This window comes from Ursus arctos, unplaced genomic scaffold, assembly GCF_023065955.2.
Source record: "Ursus arctos isolate Adak ecotype North America unplaced genomic scaffold, UrsArc2.0 scaffold_11, whole genome shotgun sequence".
Lineage (NCBI taxonomy): Eukaryota > Metazoa > Chordata > Mammalia > Carnivora > Ursidae > Ursus > Ursus arctos.
In genome coordinates this window covers 2,483,685-2,503,264 of record NW_026622775.1, presented here as the reverse complement: position 1 = coordinate 2,503,264, position 19,580 = coordinate 2,483,685, and the positions used below count along the sequence as shown (strand labels likewise).

The window sequence follows — 19,580 nt, the reverse complement described above, 5'->3', positions numbered from 1 at the left end:
CTTATAAAGTTTGTGTGATTCCCTTCCATATTCTCACTTTAAGTAAAGGGGAAGTATGTAATTTTATTATATTTTTGGGGCACTATCAAATTTTTTGAAAAACCCTTTAGTTTGTTGTTTTAAACTGTGCTGTAAGGGTTTTCACTTGGATTTTATGATATTCAGGGCTGGTTTTGAAGAAGTAGGAAATTTGAACTTTGGTGAATTTTTAGTAGCTGCTTCTGTGTTTTTCTTGATATATTAACCTCAGAAGCTTTGCCAGATTTTGGCTTACTTCATTAGCTTCTTAATAGTCCATGTCAACCCAAAAGTCAGAGTTGACTCTTAAAGGTTAGCCATGGTTAGCCTGTTACTCATCTGTGGTGTGCGACATGCAGTCAGACCTCTTTTAGAAATGTTTTGGAGTACAGTATCATAGCTTTTTATAAACCTCGAAAAAACATTTTTGAGATAGAGTTCTCCTTATTCCATCTTAACTTTCTTTGTTTCCTGATCATGCCTTTCCTCTTAAGACTCATATTCAGGGACCAGTTTATTGATGGTAAGATTAAAGATGAAAAATGTTTATATTAACACTCAGCTAATGTATTTGAAGTGTTAACAATAATACTTATAGTTTAAATACTTGCAGAATGCTTTGAAGTTTAAAAATACTTTTGTAAGCATTATTTCATTTGATTCTCAAAACAAACCTGCAAGGCATATGAAGCAGATAATTTCAGCATTTAATTGAGGAATATAGTGTTTGAGAAGATAACAAAACTAGTCATGGAACTAAAATTTTAACCCACATCATTTGACAACCCTCTGCCCCAAGTCTAGTTCATCTTCCATTGGGAGAATAAGAGACTAAAACATAGGTGCACTTACTCCTAGTTCATTGCTCTTTGTTTTGTGCTATATGTAAGTCTGTGATGTGATCAGGCCTGTAGTAACCATCCTTAACATTTACAGTGTCATTTGTTTCTAGGCTTCTGGAGAAATACCCTTTATTTAAGTACATGGTTTGTTCAGTGAGGGCTCCAAAAAGAACTTGTACAGATTGGGAAACAAAATAAGGACAAGCCCTATAATTATATGGAGATGAAAGACCTTGTAAAAAAAAATTAACCAGTATACATATTATCATATTAAGTATTCATTTTTATATAACCCCATCTTTCTTGCTTCACATTATGGGAGATATAAGACAAAACTGTATTAAATTTTATGGCTGGAGTTGAAAAAATTATAGAGGAGCTGACTGGCAATTTGGTAATGGAATAAGATATTTGAGGAAAAAAATACTAATAGCTAAGACACGGACTAAAAGAAGGGATAATTATTTTCAAAGAACTCTCTTGAAAGCACCTAGTTGTGCTCAGTAGTAAACAGAAAACGACGTTGGATCAGGCAGTGTTGTAGATTGACAAAAAACATTTATGCAGAAAAATATGTATGGAATTATCAAGACAGACTGATAAAAATTTTAGACATATTCATAAATATAGATAGTATTAAGAAAGAAAATATATAACTTATATTTGCTTTAATCAGAAAAATTGAACTCTGAATGAGTATGGTATAGGAGGGCGAGCAAAAAACATAGTTAAAACGTAATAATGCAAACATATATTAAGTGCTTACTGTGTGCCAAGCACTGCCCCACTCTTTAAATAAACCACTCATCTAATCCTCACAAGTTTATAAATCTAATTAAACAATGACTATTAAATATTTATACATAAAATTAATTTGGAAAAAGCTAATAGCTGAATGGAAATAAAATTTTAGCTAACAATATTATAAAAGATAAGAGCAGGTAAGAACTCAGCTTGAAAGTGTTGTAATGTTTTTGTGTTATATGAGGGGGAAATAAATATATTCATTATGCTTGGGCATTAAGTCAGGAATCTCTTCAGATCTGGGATTTGATTTCACTTTACTTAAAAGCTAATAAATGAGCCTGTTACGGTTTCGTGAGCGCTGGCAGAAAACCCAAGACTCCTGGGTCAGAGACAAAGGAGGTTATCACTCAGCACAGCAAGCAGCAGGAGCGTTAGCATCTTTGTGTTGGTTTTCTAACCACGCATACATTTTCTAATGTGTTTGTATAAACACAGCCTTGGGAAATACAATCCAGAGCAAAGAGCAGTCAGTGTCTCCACTCACAAGAAATGCAGAAATATAAGATGCATATTAAAATTTTAATGGTAATCATTTAGTGAATAGAAGGAGAATGTAGAACTTCTAAATCATTGGAGGGTGTAGGGGTATGGAATAAAGAAAAGTCAACCAATCCTGTAAAAACATAAAAAGATCATAGAAAGAATGTAAGCTAATTAGATTGCCTGATAAAGGAAGATTTCAGGCATTTAAAAAAAATCCATCTGTATGCTATTTATAAGAGATAAAAAATTAAGGATGCTAGTCAAAAAAGGAGATAAAAAACGTAAGTCAGGCAAATATTAACCAAAAGAAAACTAATGCAGTGATATTAATATAAACTAGTAAAACAAAAACCACAAAATAGACCTACCTATAAAAAGATTTTGGTATGTGAGAGAAATGGCTCTATAAATCAATTAGAAAAGAATGGATTGTTGAATAAATGGCCCTGATGCAATTGGGTAACTACATGGAGGAGAGGTGGGAATCAAAGCCAACTTCATATGATACATAAGAATAGCTTCTAGATTGACTGGAAGACCTAAGTATGGAGTATCATATTTATTATTTACATCTAGGAAGGAATTTTTACAGAAGTTACAGAAAGTACAAAACATAATATTTAAAAAAGAAAATTAGAATTGAGGAGTGGTACAAAGGGGCCTTCCATTCTATTGCTAATGTATTATTTTGATTTTAAAAATTTCCAAAACAGTTGTCACAAAGTGTTAATCTCTGTTAAATCTGAATGGAGAGTACATTGGAGTTTGTTAAATGTGCTGCTATATAGAGTGCGTTAATTATTTGATAAAACAATAATTTATATATGCTATCTTTGATTTATGCTTCCCTCTTTATTATGACCCCCCTCCTATAATTAATGGGGCATTTTTGTGTAATTTCTTGTAAAAGTTCTTTAATACTGGTATTATTATGAAGTAATGTTGATTTATTTATGTACTGTGATTAATCTTATGAGATATTCATAAGTCATGTGGGATGGTGGACACTGCCTTGTGTAATGAGAATGTCTAGTACATGGCAAATGCTGAGCCTCACTGACCCCCATCCACTGATTGCCTGTAGTATCTCCTAATTATGATGACAATTAAATGCTGGCATGTGTTTCTGAAAAGTGACTCTACATATATTTCCAGACAGCCTCTAGAGAATAGTTCTTTCACTATTGAGAATCCTAGAGTAAACAAAGAAAAATGAGGGAAAGTAGAATATATCTTAACTTGGAGAAAATTTGCTTTGTTCAGCTATTCTCCTGTCTCAGAGAAAAACAAAATGAAAGGTATTTAACAAAGTTAAAATGTTAAAAGAAGATTGTTATTTTTGAAATCTTTTATCTTGATTCTTTTTGGTTTGTTGTGTTTTGTTGGCCTGTTTCTCAATCTGTAGACAATATGCAAATGTTGAGACTATTCTTGAACTTAATTTTGAAAACAGATATGATATTTTTAATGAAGAGATTGTTGACGATAAATAGTGGTGAAAAGCATGTGATGAAATGGAGAATTTTTCTAACATTTTTCTTACTCTATTAATAATCACATATTTTTAGTTGCATTCCAGGAGTTTGTACGTGCAGTGCGTTTTTGTTTTTTTTTCCTTGAATTGCTATCTTCAGTGTTCTACCTTTAAAATAATTGCTTAGGCGACTGTCTGCACCTCTAACAATACAGGCTAGGTTCATCAAGGGCAGGGGTGGGCACTTTTGTAATAAGATCCTGAACTGAGTTTCCTACTCACTAACTAATCCTATCAAAGTAAGCCCTCATTAATCTTCCATCGTTGAAATGCAGGCTCCCATTGCAGGAAAGATTGTGATTTCTGGCTTCTTTCCATTTGCTGTGGGTCACAGAACTCTGAATTTTGAGCACTGTTGGAGCTTGAATAGTTAGGAATATTGTGCACTGATGTGATGATTAGATTATATATCTCATGGTAGTTATGTGATTTATATATAAATAGGGTGAGTAATGTGTATTTGGCAAAATTGGGGCCAGGGTGATTTTTATCATTTTTGTCTTGGTGTATGTTTCTGCTTCTGAAAATATATGAGGCCTTTGAAATAAGAACACGAAAATATGTTTCTTCATTCTTAAGGAAACTATTTTTCTGAAATGCTATGAATAGCATTCAGCTTGCAAATTATGAAAAGTTGTCAGGTGGCCATTAAGAGAAATGATAAGGGCTGTATTTCAGTACTATATGTGCCTTTTGAACCTACTGTCACGGCTAAAGATAAAGCTAACAAATTCAATGATAAGCAAGTATGCTGGCAAAACCATTGTCATTTAACTGCAATCTTAATGGACGCTTATACTACTACTGATTTTCTCCTTCCTTTTCAAAATTTATATTCAGCTGAGTTTGTACTAACAGAAAGCATGAAAGGATTGTTCAGAAATACTTATGTATTTATTTGTTTTGTTCATTCGTTTGTTCATTCATTTATTCCTGTTCTTCATGTTAATGCTACAGAAAGAAATTTTAGATTTTAATTTACAGAAGAGACTACTGGTGATGAGCTTTTTAGGTTTTATCAAGATGTGGTTACAGGATAAATTAGGAAAGTGTACCTATTTAGACTCTCCCATAACAAGCATCCCCGCTGACCTGTTCTGGTCCATCTGCAAAGTGCTAGCCTGTGCCCTTTTGTCTGGCTACTGCTATGATGTCCTCAGTATTAGTACTAATCCCATTCTACTGACCTTGGATTCATTAAGACCCCTGAATACAAATGTCTTATTGAGCTCTCTGTCTCCCAAGAGAGTTCAACTACCCAGGAGAGTTTAATTACCTTTCAGATATGGCCCATATCTTAGAAATCAAAGACTTATTAATTTCACAGGAAATGATAAAGTAATACTTTGGTAACTTCTTGCTAAGAACAAATACACACAAGTTAAATATCCAGCAAGTTTCTCTATTTAGTAAATCCTCACTTGAATCTCCCCAACTCTGTTCCCACTCTAATGTATCCTTCTACTGGTTGAGAGACAAGTGAAAGGAAGTATGGCATAATGCAGTGGTTTTCAAACTTTTTGATCTTGAGACCTCTTTAAGGACCAAGGATACCAAAGAGTTTTTGTTTATGTGGGTTATATCTACCAATACTTACTAAGACATTTAAAAAATATTTATATATTAATTTATTTAAAAATGATAGCAAAACCACTGCATGTTAAGCACAATAAGATATTTTTCTGAAAAATAATTGTTTTCCAAAAAAAAATAATGGAAGAGTGGTATTATTTTACATTTTTGCAGTTTCTGTTTAACAGAAGAAAGCTAGATTCTCATATCTGCTTCTGAATTCAATCTATTGTGAATTATTGTTTTGGTTGAAGTGTATGAAGAAAATTAGGACTTACACAGACATGTAGTTGGCAAAGGGCCTTTACAGACAGTGGTAGTTTCTTAAAGCTTAGTTGCAATGTACAATATAAAACCATACCAATGAACTTTTCATACTCTGTTCCATTTAAATTGATCAGTCTGTCTTGCACTTTGGCTTTTACCCACACATGATTTTGTAATGTCATGTGTTGGTCATTTAAAATATTGATTCACTGAATTATGCAGATCTTCCAACTATAAAACATTTCATTATACAATATAAACAAGTCACATGCATTAATATGACCGTTGATCTGATCCAAAAAATCATTAAGTATTGGAAAGCTGCCAAGCTCACAGTGGCAGAAACAAGTTTTCTAAAATTTTAATATTCATCCGACTGCTAGAGTTTTTTCTGGAAGTGACAGGCTCACTGCATTCATTTTTGAGAAATATCTGCCTAATATGAACGCCTGGAAAAAATAATTGTTTATATGTCATGCTTGCAAGGAAAAAAAAATGGTATTCTTGAAAAAAAAAAAAAAAAGAAAAAAGCACCTCCCTTGACTCACATCTCAAATGACTACCCAAGTGCTTTTTCTCAAAACAGTCTTTACAGTTCAGTACACAATATGTGTTTTATGCACACTTCCCATTTTGTCTCATGAAACATTTAAAAAGGTACTTAATAAAATTGTTAATTTTAATCTTTCACAAGAATCTGACTATTACACTTTAGTGCCATGACCTTGATTTGTAATAAGTACCAGCAGTTTTATCCACCAGCGGCTTTGCAAAGAACAAAAAATACCTAGTATTGTCGTGAAAACAGATTTGAGTATGTGGACCCCTAACGGGTTGAAGATCCCCAAGAGTCTGTGACACAATTTGAGAAAACCAATATAAAGAGAAAGCATTCAGAAACTGGCGTCAAATGGCCCAGGGTTCTAATCCTGACTCTTCAACTTACTAGCTAAACACTTGTTAGTTTCTTATCCACAGTCCTATTGTTGTTAATGTTGACTATAATAAATCTTACGTCAAAGGATCATTGTGATGATTAAATGAGATAATACATATAAACTATTCAAACTAGGTATACAGTGTTAAGGAGTTAACCATTATTGGTGTTCTTGTTCTACTTATTGTTAAAGTCTGATTTCACTTTAAAAATGAGCCACCTGTTGGGGTGCCTGTGTGGCTCAGTCAGTTGGGCCTTGTGGTTTCGGCTCAGGCCATGATCTCAGGGTTCTGGGATTGAGCCCGATGTCATGGGGCTCTGCGCTCGGCAGGGAGTCTGCTTCTTTCCCTCTCCCTCTGCCCCTCCCCCCAGCCCCACCCCACCCCTGCTTTCATGTATGCACACTCTCTCTCTCTCTCAATAAATACATCTTAAAAAAAAAGTGAGCCACCTAAAACTAATATTATACTATATGTTAACTGGAATTTAAATAAAAGCTTAAAAATATAATAAAAATAAAAATGAGCTCAATCAAGAGAATAAAGAGCTCAAAAAATACAGATTAACAAAAGGAGATAAAAAGTGAACTGATGAAGCCCAGAGGAATTTGAGAATATTATATTAATAAGAGTCTCATTAAAATAGTGAAAACTAGAATGAAAGTATAAACCCACTTAATGACATAACAAATAGTTTTGAGGAAATCATACGGAATAAAATGGAAAAGGATAAATATACCTAACTAATTGCAAAGGGAATTTCAGGTAAAATTTCATAGCAACACTCATAGAGAATTGTGTATAAAATTTCAAGAGAACAAAAGTTGGCTGAGAAATTTCATAATAGCCAAGTTATCCTTCAAATACAAATATAGCAGACATGCATTTTTTTTTAGCAGACATGCGTTTGAAAAAAAAAATTCTAAGGGTACCTGGGTAGCTCAATCGGTTAAGTCTCTGCCTTTGGCTAAGGTCATGATCCCAGGGTCCTGGGATCCAGCCCCACATTAGAGTCTCTGCTCAGCAGGGAGTCTGCTTCTCCTTCTCCCTCTGCCTCTCCTCTGGCTTATGCTTCATACTCTCTCTCTTTTTAAAAAATAATCTTTTTTAAAAACTAAAAAATTAAAAATTAAAAAAATTTTATTTGAGTATAGTTGACACAAAATGTGCCGTTGGTTTTAAGTGTACAGTATATATATATTCTTAAGCATCCAAGAATTTAGGAAATACAATCCCCAAGAGATTCTTTTAGAGAAATTAAAATGAAAATAGATGATAAAATCCAACCAAGAAAGAGTTAAATAAAACTAGCAACTTGAACTGGTTACTCCATTTAAATGAAGGACTAATACTAAACAACTGTATTAATTGTGTAACGATATAGAATTTAAATGTTATAAACCTTAATAATGTAAAAATAGTATATAAAAATTGAGGTATTAGAAGTTAGAAAAGGGAAAGAGAGTATAATAATTTTGTCATCTTTCAAAACAGGTTATCAATAGGTAATTCTTAAGCTTGAAAATGTAGTCTAAAAGTTTTTTTCTGTTCCTTTTTTATCAACTTTAGATCTTCAGAAACTAATATCTCTTAAAGTAACAAGTTTTATGTTTTACTCACTTCTAGGTTTAAGTGTAGTTATAGCTAGTACTTCATAAAGTAGCAAGTGTAATATGATCCAGGTTTTGCTATGAATGTTTTTATCTAAAATTTTATATAAGCACAAATATATCAAGAGTAATGTTTATCATATATTAATTATTGTTTTGGGGGTATTAGTATTTGAGGCTTAAAAAATTTTTTTAAAGAACTGTAGAACATTTCCTTCATCACAGAAAGTTCTGTAACAGTGTTCCTCTGAAAGGATCTGATCTGGATCTGAAATGATCCAAATTTTTGGTTGTGTTCACGTAAGTATGGGAGGTAATTTACCCGCAATTTAGAGTATACAGTGTAATATTAATAAGTTATGTAGAAAAAAATACCTATAACCCAGCTTATTTTTGTCTTCTCTACCATCCTTGTGTAGTATAAAAAACGATAGACTGGCAGTCAGAAGTCCTGGAGTCTAGTGCCTGCTTTAAAAGTTATATACATGTGACTGTGGCGTAGTGACTCACTTCAAGCCTCAGGTGGCTGTTAATAAATTAGGAAAAATAAATTATGTCTACCTTGACTATGCATAAGACTCTTGTGAGCCTTAGATAAGTTGAAATCTATGAAAATGCTTTATAAAAAATGGTAATGATGCAATGAGCATCATGTTAGATAAGGAATGAAGACTTGGATTCTTAGTAAGTTTCAAGTCTCAAACCAAACAAATTAGCAGATAGTTAAAAATAAATAAATAAACTTGCATTATCATTGGGGGACTCCACCATCAATAATCTGTCAAAGAATGCCAGATGATTTAGATATAGATAAAACTTTTGGATTGTCAGAAAACAGGGAATACATACCCTGGAAATTTAAGTTTGATTTCAAGCCCTAGCAAGGAGTCTAGACAGTATTGATTCAATAGCACCATGTTCCATACTACTTTGTTTTATCTAATCTTTTCATATATATAAGCCAAGTGTTTACATTTCTTTGTGTCTGCCACAGTACCTAGCACAGTTGTTTTGATATATAAGAATGCAGTAATGCTGATTGCTTTAAGAACAATCTTTTCTTAAAGGTTACTGGTTCACAAAAATATCAGAATGTAATTCTTTTTTCTATTTAAAGTATCCTAAAGAGCACTCTGTGAATCACTCCGTTATCTTATAGATTTATAATTTTCATCTCTTGATTATTCCATAAAGGTGGTTATGGAAATAAAGCTAGGTTTTGTTCTTAGAAGATATTTCCCCAGAATTCTAAAAAGATAGAAGATGGGGAATACTGTTAAAGAAGGAACTGTTTAGTACTGCTTTTGCTTTTACTGTATATATATTTTTTGTTTATGTGAAACCCTTTCCCATTCCACTGAATTTCCCATTTTACTGAATTTACCCTGATTTAGCATAAAGCATCATTTTTTTCATTGTTGAAGGAGATAATGTCTTTTGAAAATGAGTGGCACAATGGAACAATATAAATCTATGGAGCATTTTCTTGATTTTCAAGGATTTTCTTTTGTAGCAAGCTTTGTTGTACTCTGTGTAGCTAAGAGGATGATCGTAAGTCAGACTTAGACAAAACAAAGGATGTTGTAGAATTTGGAAAGTAGAAGAAACAGAATTGAGGTAAGAAAATTTGAAACTTTGTGAACTCAAAGTAGCTATGGTGGGACTGAGGAATGTTGATTCTGAGAGCCAGCAGGAGGGTAAATACTTCAGCCTTCTTAGGCTATGCCTCGCCTTTATTGAGTCTACCCCAACCTGTAAAACACGTACAGTTCCAGTGCTTACGGTTCCCTTCTCCTTACCTTCCACGCCTGCCCTCCTTACTCCAGAGTGTGTGAATCTTTTATTAGATGGCTTCAGAAGAGCTCAGCCCTTTGGGTTATTAAAATACATTTTTTATTATAGAAGTTTCTGAACTGTTACTAAGAATGATCATTGTAATTCCTATATTGATGTCTGATACAACCTCTGCCAATATTTTAGATCCATTAACTAATCTTCACAACTATCCTAAAGGCTTAAAGAGATATGTAACTACCAGATCACAAAGTCTAGTTTCAAGAAAATCTGTGACACTCTCTACCCTTGCTAAACAACCACAACAACAAAACCTGCTAGTTTTTAAGCAATCTTTCTTGAGTGGCAAGATATTTATTTCCCTAATGCAGAGAGTTATTACGAGGCATCAGACTGATGGTCAATGTGTATTTTACAGAGGTAACTTAAAGGTAAGCATACTTCTGACTTGAGGAAAACACAAAATACAATATGCTCATAAGAAGGTAGATTAAGAAAGTCACCTAGAAGGGACTCACTTTTATAATACAATAATAATTGTATTGTATAAAATATAATAATGAAAATAACAATTTTTATAATACATAAAATAAGTAAAAATATAAATTAAAAATATTAATAGAGAGAAGACACAATTGCAGTATGTAAATAAATATACATTTGACAGAAGATTCATCCAGCGTTTATAAGATGTATTTCCTTTTTTTAATCTTTTACATTTGTATACATTTACAACTGTTTAAGCCATAATTTTCTACTTTTCAAAATCAAGTTAATGATCGTCCAGCCTTTGTTTTTCCTGTTGATATTTGTAATTTTGATATTACCAGGCCATTTGGAAAGATGTCCTGAAATGTTAAATATCACTATTCTTTCTTGATATAGCTAGGGGGCAGTATTTACTCAGCTCTTAGTCAGCTACCACTAGGCCAAATAAAGCAAAATAATATAATGATCTGGAGAAAATAGCTAAAGCATGTATGATTTTTTTCCACTGGGTTTCAGTTTCCATCCTTAAATCAGGAAAAGCTAATAATATCTCTAACTTAATAAGACTAATTTTGTATTTTTTTATATTTGCAATAAAATATTTCATTGCTTAATTGCTATTTTTTAAATTAAAATCTGAACCAGCCTAGTTTTCAAAATTATGTTATACTGCTGTCTTTCTCATGTATTAGACTGTATTATGAAGATGTACCAATATCCTAAGAAATTATTTAAGATTAAAATATCAGTTAAAATTTTAAAAGGAAGAAATAAAGAAAGAATAAATAACAGGCACTACCATTTCACAGAATATATTACCTATTTATTTACCTGATTTTAGTTGGTAAGAGATGACTGGTGCTGGTGAGCACCTAGGAGTTGTTATATATTAAAGAAGTGTTTTCAACTTGAATTATTACTTTTCAAATATTACTAGAATATGCTTCATTTCAGTTATTTCTAGTAACTCTTTTTATAATTGTTGTCAAAGTGTAAGTATATAATTCAGAATTTTAAGTTTAGTGTTGTTTAAATACTTTCCAATATTTAATATGAAGGAGATATAGATATCTATAGATAGATAGATAGATAGATGTATATATATTACCCAAGGAATATTAGCTAATTCTCTCATTATTTCATATTTATTGAAAACTTCTCCAAGCGTATAATCTCATATTTGGATCTTTTAATCTATCCCTTTCAGTTATCTTCACTATATATTTTATTCTATCTTTCAACAAATATTTGAGTGCCTATTATGTGCTGCCCATTTTCCTAGGCCATGGGTATGTCAATGGAAAAAAAAAAAACAGACAAAATCTTTGCCCTCATTGAATTTATATTCTAGTGGGGGATAGACAATAAAAAAGATAAATATACTATATGATAGTTTGGGCAGTGGTAAGTACTAAAGAGGAAAAAAAAAACTAAAGTAGGGACATGAATGTGAAGTGCTCAGATGAAGAAGAAATTGAATTTTTAAATAACATGATCAGGAGAGGGGGTTGGGGGGATAGGTTAAATAAGAGATGGGGGTAAAGGAGTACACTTGTTGTGGTGAGCTCCAGGTGATGCATGGAAGTGTTGAATCACTATATTGTATACCTGAAATTAATATAACACTTAACTAACTGAAATTAAAAACTTGAGAGAGAGAGGAGAGAAAGGGGGTGGGGAGAGAAAGAAGGGAGGGAGGACGGAAGGAGAACAGAAAAGGGAAGTAAAGGAGGAAGGGAAGGGATGGGAAGGAAAGGGAGGAAGAAAGGAGAAAAGGAAGTCAGGGAAAGCCTCATGGAAAAAGTGACTTTTGAATAAATGCCTTAAGGAACTGAGGGAAAGAGCAATGGAAGCAGAAGCAACAGCAAGTGCTAAAGCCCTGAGGTGTAAGCATGCCAGGGATGTTGAAGAAGCAGCTGGGAGACCAATGTGACTGGAGCTCAACAAACAAGGAGATAAGAGTCAAAGAGGACAAGATTTTACATCAAACCAGATTGCATAGTTAAGATTTTAGCTTTTACAGTGGTGGGAAGCCGCTGGATACCGTTGACCAGAGGAATGATATATACCCACCTAAACATCTTAACAAGATCATTCTGGGCTGTTATAGTAAGAGAAACCCAAGGAGGAACAAAGATGGAATTTAAAAAGTTTGTCATACACTATTGTAATCATCTAGGCAAGAGAGGCTTGAATCAGGAAATTAGTGGTAGGGTTGGTAAGCAGTTTTTACATTCTTTCGATAAATTTTGAAGGTAGAGCCAGCAGCATTGCTGATGACAGATGTACAATGTAGGAGAAAGAGAAGTTAAGAATGATTCCAGAACTTTTTACCTGAGCAATTAGAACAGAGTTGCTCTTAAGTGAGATTTGGAAGACTATACTTGGAGGCACAGATTTTTGAAGTGGTCTAAGGAGCTCAGTTTGGGACATGTTATGTATATCTGTTAGACATACAAGTGGAAATGTCAAGCTGGCATTTAGACATGGTTTTGGAATTCAGGGGAGAGGTCGGGGATAGAGCTATAAAAATGGGGGGAGTCCTCACACTATGTATAGTCATTTGGAGAAAAATAGAAAAGAGGAAAAGTCCAAGGACTGAAAATAGGGCATGTCAATATTTAAGTCAGGAAGATTGAAGAAGAACCAACAAAGGAGATGGAGCAACAGTCAGAAAGGTAAGAGGAAATAGATGAAGATGGTATCTTAGAAGTCAAATAGGGGAGGTGGGTTGAGAAGGTAAGAGTAGTTAACTATGGCAAACCCTGATGATTGGTAAAGAAGAACTGAGAATGAGAATTGTCTATTAGATTTAGCAACATGGAAATCTTTTATGATGAAGCTAAGAGCAGTTTTGTTGGTGAGGTCAAGGCAAGAACCTAAATGGAATGAATTGAGAATATGTAATGAAAATCTACTGCCCTTATGAACTGTAAGCTCCTTACAGGCTGGAACTATGTTTTGTTCACTGCTATATCCCATCTGTCAGGTGGAGAGTGAGTTCTCCCTTACTCTGTTTTCTATTAGTATTACTAATAAAAGTATTACTTCTGTTCTATTTAGACCTCCAACAAATTGCATAAGGCCCACTCACATTAGGGAGAGCAATCTGCTTCACTATTAGGTCAACTGATTCACATGTTGATCTTATCCAGAAACGCCCTCAAAGACACAACCAGAATAGTGTTTAACTTATATCTGGACACCCCATATTAGTCAAGTTGACACATAAAATCAACCATCACAAGAACCATTGACTTTTTTTGTGACTACTGATATGGTTGCCTTTAAATCTACCATTTGCTATTTTTATTCTATTTGTTTCATCAATTCTTTGTTTTCTTTTTCCTTTTTATCTGTCTTCTTTGAATTGGATTTTTTTTATGATCTTATTTTATCTCCTTTGTTGACATGTTAGCTATGACTCTGCTGTGTTTTCTTACTGGTTTCCTTAGGATTTATACAGTGGTCCTCAAACAGGCAGTTTTGCCTCCCAGAGGATTTTTGGTAATGTCCGAAGACATTGTTGACAAAACTGGGTGAATACTACTGGCATCTAGTGGTTGGAGCCTGGATTGATGCAATAATCTGAAAATGCAAAGGACACCCAAAAGTTATCTAACCTAAAATGTGATTAGTAATGAAGTTAAGAAATTCTGGTTTATATTATAATTCTTTAACTTTCCACAGTTTGCTTTCAAGTAACGTTATACCACTTCACAGATAGTGCAATACTTTATAATATATACTTCCATTTTCCCCTCCCAGTGTTTACGTTATAGCTGTCCTAAATTTTATTTCTACATATGTTATAAACCGCACAATAAATTACTATTTTTGCTTTAAAGGGTCAACTATTTTTAAAGATTTTTTAAAAATAAAAGCCTTATATTCAACCACATACACATTTACAATCCCTGTTTCTCTTCATTCTGTGTAGATCCAGATTTCTATCGGTATCATTTCCCTTCTGCCTGGAAGACTTCTTCAGCATTTCTTATAGTACAGGCCTGCTGGTGATGAGCTTTCACAGTTCCTATGTGTGTGAAAGAGTCTGTATTTTACCTTCTGTCTTCGAAAGATATTTTTGCTGAGCATACAATTCTACATAGATTTTTTTATACTTTAAAAATGTTACTACCCTGTCATTTGTTGGGCATTGACAAGAAAACATTTTTTGAGAAGAATCTTCTCATTGCTGCTCTTACATAATGTGTGTGTGTGTGTGTGTGTGTGTGTGTGTGTGTGTGTGTGTGTGTTTCCTCTAGCTCTGGTGTAAGATTTTTCTCTTTACCACTGATTTTGAGAAATTTGAGTATGGTGTGCCTTGGTGTGGTTTTCTTCATGGTTCTTGTGTTTGGTGATCTTAAGATTATTCAATCTATTAGTTTATAGTTTTCATCGAATTTGGAAAATATTCAAGGTATTATTGCTTCAAATATTTTTTTCTGTCCCCTCTCATCTTTTCTCTATCTTTTCGTATCTCCAATAACATATATATTTAGCTGATTGAAGTTGCTCACTGATGCTTAGGGCTTTTTTTTTTCCTTTTTTTTTTTCCTGACTTTGTTTCATTTTGGGTACTTTCTATTTCAATGTTTTCAAGTTCACTAATTTTTTCATCTTCAATGTCTGATCTGCTCTTAATCCCATCCAGTATGTTTTTTTAATCTCAAATAGTGTACTTTTCATCTCTAAAAGTTTGATTTTTTTGTTTGTGTGTGTGGGGGGGGGTTTGTATCTGCCATGTCTCTACTTAATATAAACAGCCTTAGCTTTTTAAACATATGAAATACAGTTATAAAAAGTATTTTAATATCATTGCCTGCTATTACAAACATTTATGTCAGTTCTGTGTGCATTTTGATTGAATTATTTTTCTCCTCATTATGGATCACTTTTTTTCTGCTACTTTTTACTACTTGTATTTTTTTTATTAGATTCCAGTCACTGTGAATTTTACCTTGTTCAATATTGGATATTTTTATATTCTTATAAATATTCTTGAGCTTTATTTTGGGATCTAGCTAACTCACATTGAAGCAATTTGATCCTTTGAAAGCTTGCTTCTACGATTTATTTAGTAAGACCACAGCAGCATACTTTGGGAGCATAATTTTGCTAATATTACTAAGGCAATACTCTTTTGAGTACTCTACGCAATTACTTGTTTATTACAGGCTTTTTGTTTGTTTATTAGTTTGTTGGGTTTTTTTTCTGACTGGTATTAAGATGAACTATCCCTGGCTCTGTGTGAGCCTGGCAAGTTTTCCCTCTGATCTTTTGAAGTGATTCCTTCCCTACTTTGCATAGTTTCCTCATACAATGCCCTCTTCACTATGTGGGAAAACAGATTGTTAGCTTGTTGCTGAAGTAATTCAGTTAAGATTCCTAATGGCAAATAATTGGCTTTGATCAGGAGGGTAGAAGTATTGATATAATTTATGTCATGTCCTTTAAAGAAAGGAAAGATAAACAATAGTGATGAAACTAATATTTACTATTTTTAAACTTAAACTTAGCTGAATAGTTTGGATTTTGTTATATTTTATTGTTTTCTACAGCCCATACTCTTTACAGTGAAGTCACATACCTTTATACTCTTCAGTTTTCCCTTTTATAATGTCGCCTGAAAGAACTGTCTATGTGTCAATGTGTATAAATGATCTTGTGGAGAACAATGACCTTTATTTCCCATACAGTACTTAGATTTTGATGTAGTGTATAATTATACCTGGGGTTCTTGACTGGCATTTTGATAGCATAAATACTCAATGGTGTGCTACGCAAAGACATATGCAACTCTACTCGTAAATTCATAATTGATAGGTGCTGAAAGAATATTTATTTAAACCCTATAGATAGTACAGAAATCTTTGTCTAATGGTAGACTGCATTCATATAGAAAGTAAAATAAAATTAGAGCTTTTTCAGATTTTTCTATAAATTATTCAGTTTTGATACTTGCTACTGACAAAGGAGATTTTACTCTACTTTTAGAAATTAAGAATGATTTCTCACTTTCAAAATGTCAAAAAATTAATGGAAAGTATGTGTACGTGTGTGTGTGTGTGTGTGTGTGTGTGTGTGTATTTATTTACATTCCTAGACAGTAAACTTAGGAAAATAAATTTGTCGCTCAGCTAAAGACCCAAATTATTTCATTTCTAGACCTTATTACTTTTAGTCTGTTATGAAGCTTCCTATTAATTTAGAGAGTGATACTAGAAAGCATATGCTTCATAGTAACTTTTTATGAGACATTTTGGACATTTTTCAAATACCATCTTATCAATTCTCAAAAATACTAAGGGTAACTCCACACTGATAAGGACCATTAAAATCCCAGAAATATTTTTGTGCAGTCTGAAAGTACACCCTTGGAATTGGCTTGCTGGTATTGTGTTTGGGTTAGGCATTGTCTTGAGTATTTTCCTTGATGAAATGAAGGCATTCTGTGAAATAATCCTTGGTAAAAGTGTCAGCTGTAGCATTTGTAAGAGATAATATTATTTAAAAGAATATTTGTGATAATTATAATTATTGACATTCACTCTTATTTTAATCAGTGGAGTAGACCAAAGCATTGAATATTTTTTACCATTCAGTTTATTGGTAATCATGGTAATTATATTTTATTTCTTCTTTATCCATCCCCGGCACCCCTATCCTCTACCACCCATAGCTCTATGCCATCCCTTGGTTTCTCACCATGTTTACTCGTAAGTATCATTTTCCCTTTTCTTTCAATACCGTATTAGTAAAAGGGCAGCTCCATTCTTCCCGAGTATATTATAGCTACAGTGGTATTAAACATATAATTACATAAGCATCCTTACATAATTCTAATGCAGTAGAGTTGGGTAGGGAGAAATTTGAATTGTTTTGACTGACGAATATCAAAAGAGTATTGAATAGGATGAGTGTTGCATAGTGATGTATAGGATTCCCGTCTTACATGTCATGACATTCATACAATCTCTGCCCTCGATTGAAAAAGAAATAAACATTAACTATAGTATTTACATTGAGTTTTTTGAAAGGCAACTTTTACAAACCAAATGAGACTCAATTTTTAGAGATCCTCTAATAACTAATATTTTTTCTTTTTCCAAACCTAGGATTCCTCTAGAAATTAAACAGATTATGTGGATGTATAATAGTTTGATCAATTATAGGTATTAATATAGTGGACATTCTGCTTAAATGGGTACAAATGATAAATGGAATACCATATTTAAAGTAGATCTGTATGCATTGGCCTGGAAAGATATCCGCAGTATCATTAAATGTAAAAAATAAAGTTGCAAAAAATGGGATAAAATTTTTATGGGAACTTAATAAAGAAATTATTTAGAATGCGTAATAAAAATGTAACAATACTCAATCTAAAATAAGACTATATCTTATCCTGGTAAATAAACTTGTGAGAATAGTATAACAAGAAAATTCTAGGAAGAAATATAATGAGTGGAACAACTATACCAGGATTGATGATGGAGGTTAAAATATGTCATCTATTTGACCAGTCTGATTATCAATTTTTAAAGATGCCTTAGGAAGCAATAAATATTGTATAAAAACAGTTTTATAAACATTTTATGAAACCAAACCAAAAATAGTGTGTATAAACATTTTATAAAACCAAGTAAACATTTTATAAAAAGTTGGTAGTGTTTGTTCTGAAACACTTTTGACCATAAGGCATTTGTCATATGCCTAGTAAAACAGCTTGTTATTGTTTTAATTTGTTATTTTTTTTTAAATGTATTTATATTTTGTTATTTTACAGATGTATTTCCACTGCACAAAATTTTCCACCTCTGGGATACCTTACTCCTTGGGAATTCCTCTTTCCCATTCTGTATTGGAGTAGCAATTCTCCAGCAGCTACGGGACCGGCTTTTGGCTAATGGCTTTAATGAGTGCATTCTTCTCTTCTCTGATTTACCAGGTATAGATATAAATAAATAGAATCACTAAATGAAATGTAATTATAAGATAATGAGTCTAATAGCAATTTGAGAAAATAATCATCCAAGTTTTCAGAATCTCTTCTTGAGCCTCAACTTCCTTCTCTGGATTCGCTTGCTCATATACTGCCCGCTTTGTAGGTACAAAGCTGGGTCATACTGGATGGCTGTGGTTTACTTTCAAGTCAGTAATGCCACCAGAAGGGTAAAAGACTTGAGGGCAGTAACATATTTGCCTTAATCTTAGGACAGGCCAGTTTATCTTCAACTGATAGAGAGTCAATAAGGGCTACTTGGTTAGGTGTTTGAGAATCTATATTTTCACAAAGGTGTAATCCACATGGAACTTTGCTCTCTCCTATCCATAGCTGCTTACTAACCATTGGACAGTTTGAGGAAAGGAAACGCTGTGCCCTTGGGAGGGCATATAACACTCCTGGGAAATTCCATGTCATATAGTGTGGGATAGTAAGTTAAGCTATACATTATATTCACAAGTGAAGAGTTTGTAAATCTAGGTGTTAAGTGCTAAGTGTGGAAATAGGGAATGCAACTATGGTCTAAGCTTTGCTGCTGGGGTTGCAAAGATGAAAGTAATGTGATTACCTAGGTTATAACAATCTGTGGAACTGAAAAACTAAACTGTATTTTTGCAGAAACCAAAACGTTTTTCAGGTAGAAAATTCTACTTTCTTCAAACAGCATTTCATTGGCTCCAAACCTTCTGCTCAGTTTATTGTTGTTCATAGTTTTAGGCAGGCACAAGTGACTGCTGATAATAAATGCACTTAAGGTTATCCAAGAGATAAATTTGCCTAAAAAACAAAGAACAGAAGAAAGGAGGGCATGTGATGTAATGAGCACTGGGTATAATATAAGACTGGTGAAACACTGACCTCTCCCTTGAAACTAATAATACATTATATGTCAATTAATTGAATTTAAATTTTAAAAAATGAGAAAAAAATTTTAAAATCCTCAAAAAAAGAGAAAGTTACCTTAAGATTACATATTTATTAAGCACTTTCAAGAGGAATAAGAAAACTGCTACGTACCCTGATTTTTATCTTTAGTGGATGATCTATATTTAGTACTTCACTATCTCTCTGTTGTTGAAAATCTTCATCCTTTTGGGAAAATAACAAAAATGCTTGGATTTATTTATTTATTTATTATTTATAAAATTTCTCCTTCCTTCTTTCCCCCAAATTCAAAGTATCGCCATCATCTTTCTAACTTACCAAACTTAAATTAT

At 33.0% G+C, this 19,580-nt stretch overlaps 1 protein-coding gene across 7 annotated transcripts in view; it reads left to right on the top strand.

Annotated features, from left to right (window-relative positions):
• Positions 1-19,580, top strand: part of TBCK (TBC1 domain containing kinase) — a 200,420-nt gene that overhangs the window by 90,605 nt on the left and 90,235 nt on the right. For all 7 annotated transcript variants that reach the window (XM_026499132.4, XM_044384227.3, XM_044384224.3 and 4 more), the window contains 2 exons: positions 17,038-17,074; positions 18,145-18,306. In XM_026499132.4, the coding sequence (XP_026354917.1) occupies positions 17,038-17,074; positions 18,145-18,306 (199 nt within the window). The remainder of the gene's footprint in view (positions 1-17,037; positions 17,075-18,144; positions 18,307-19,580) is intronic.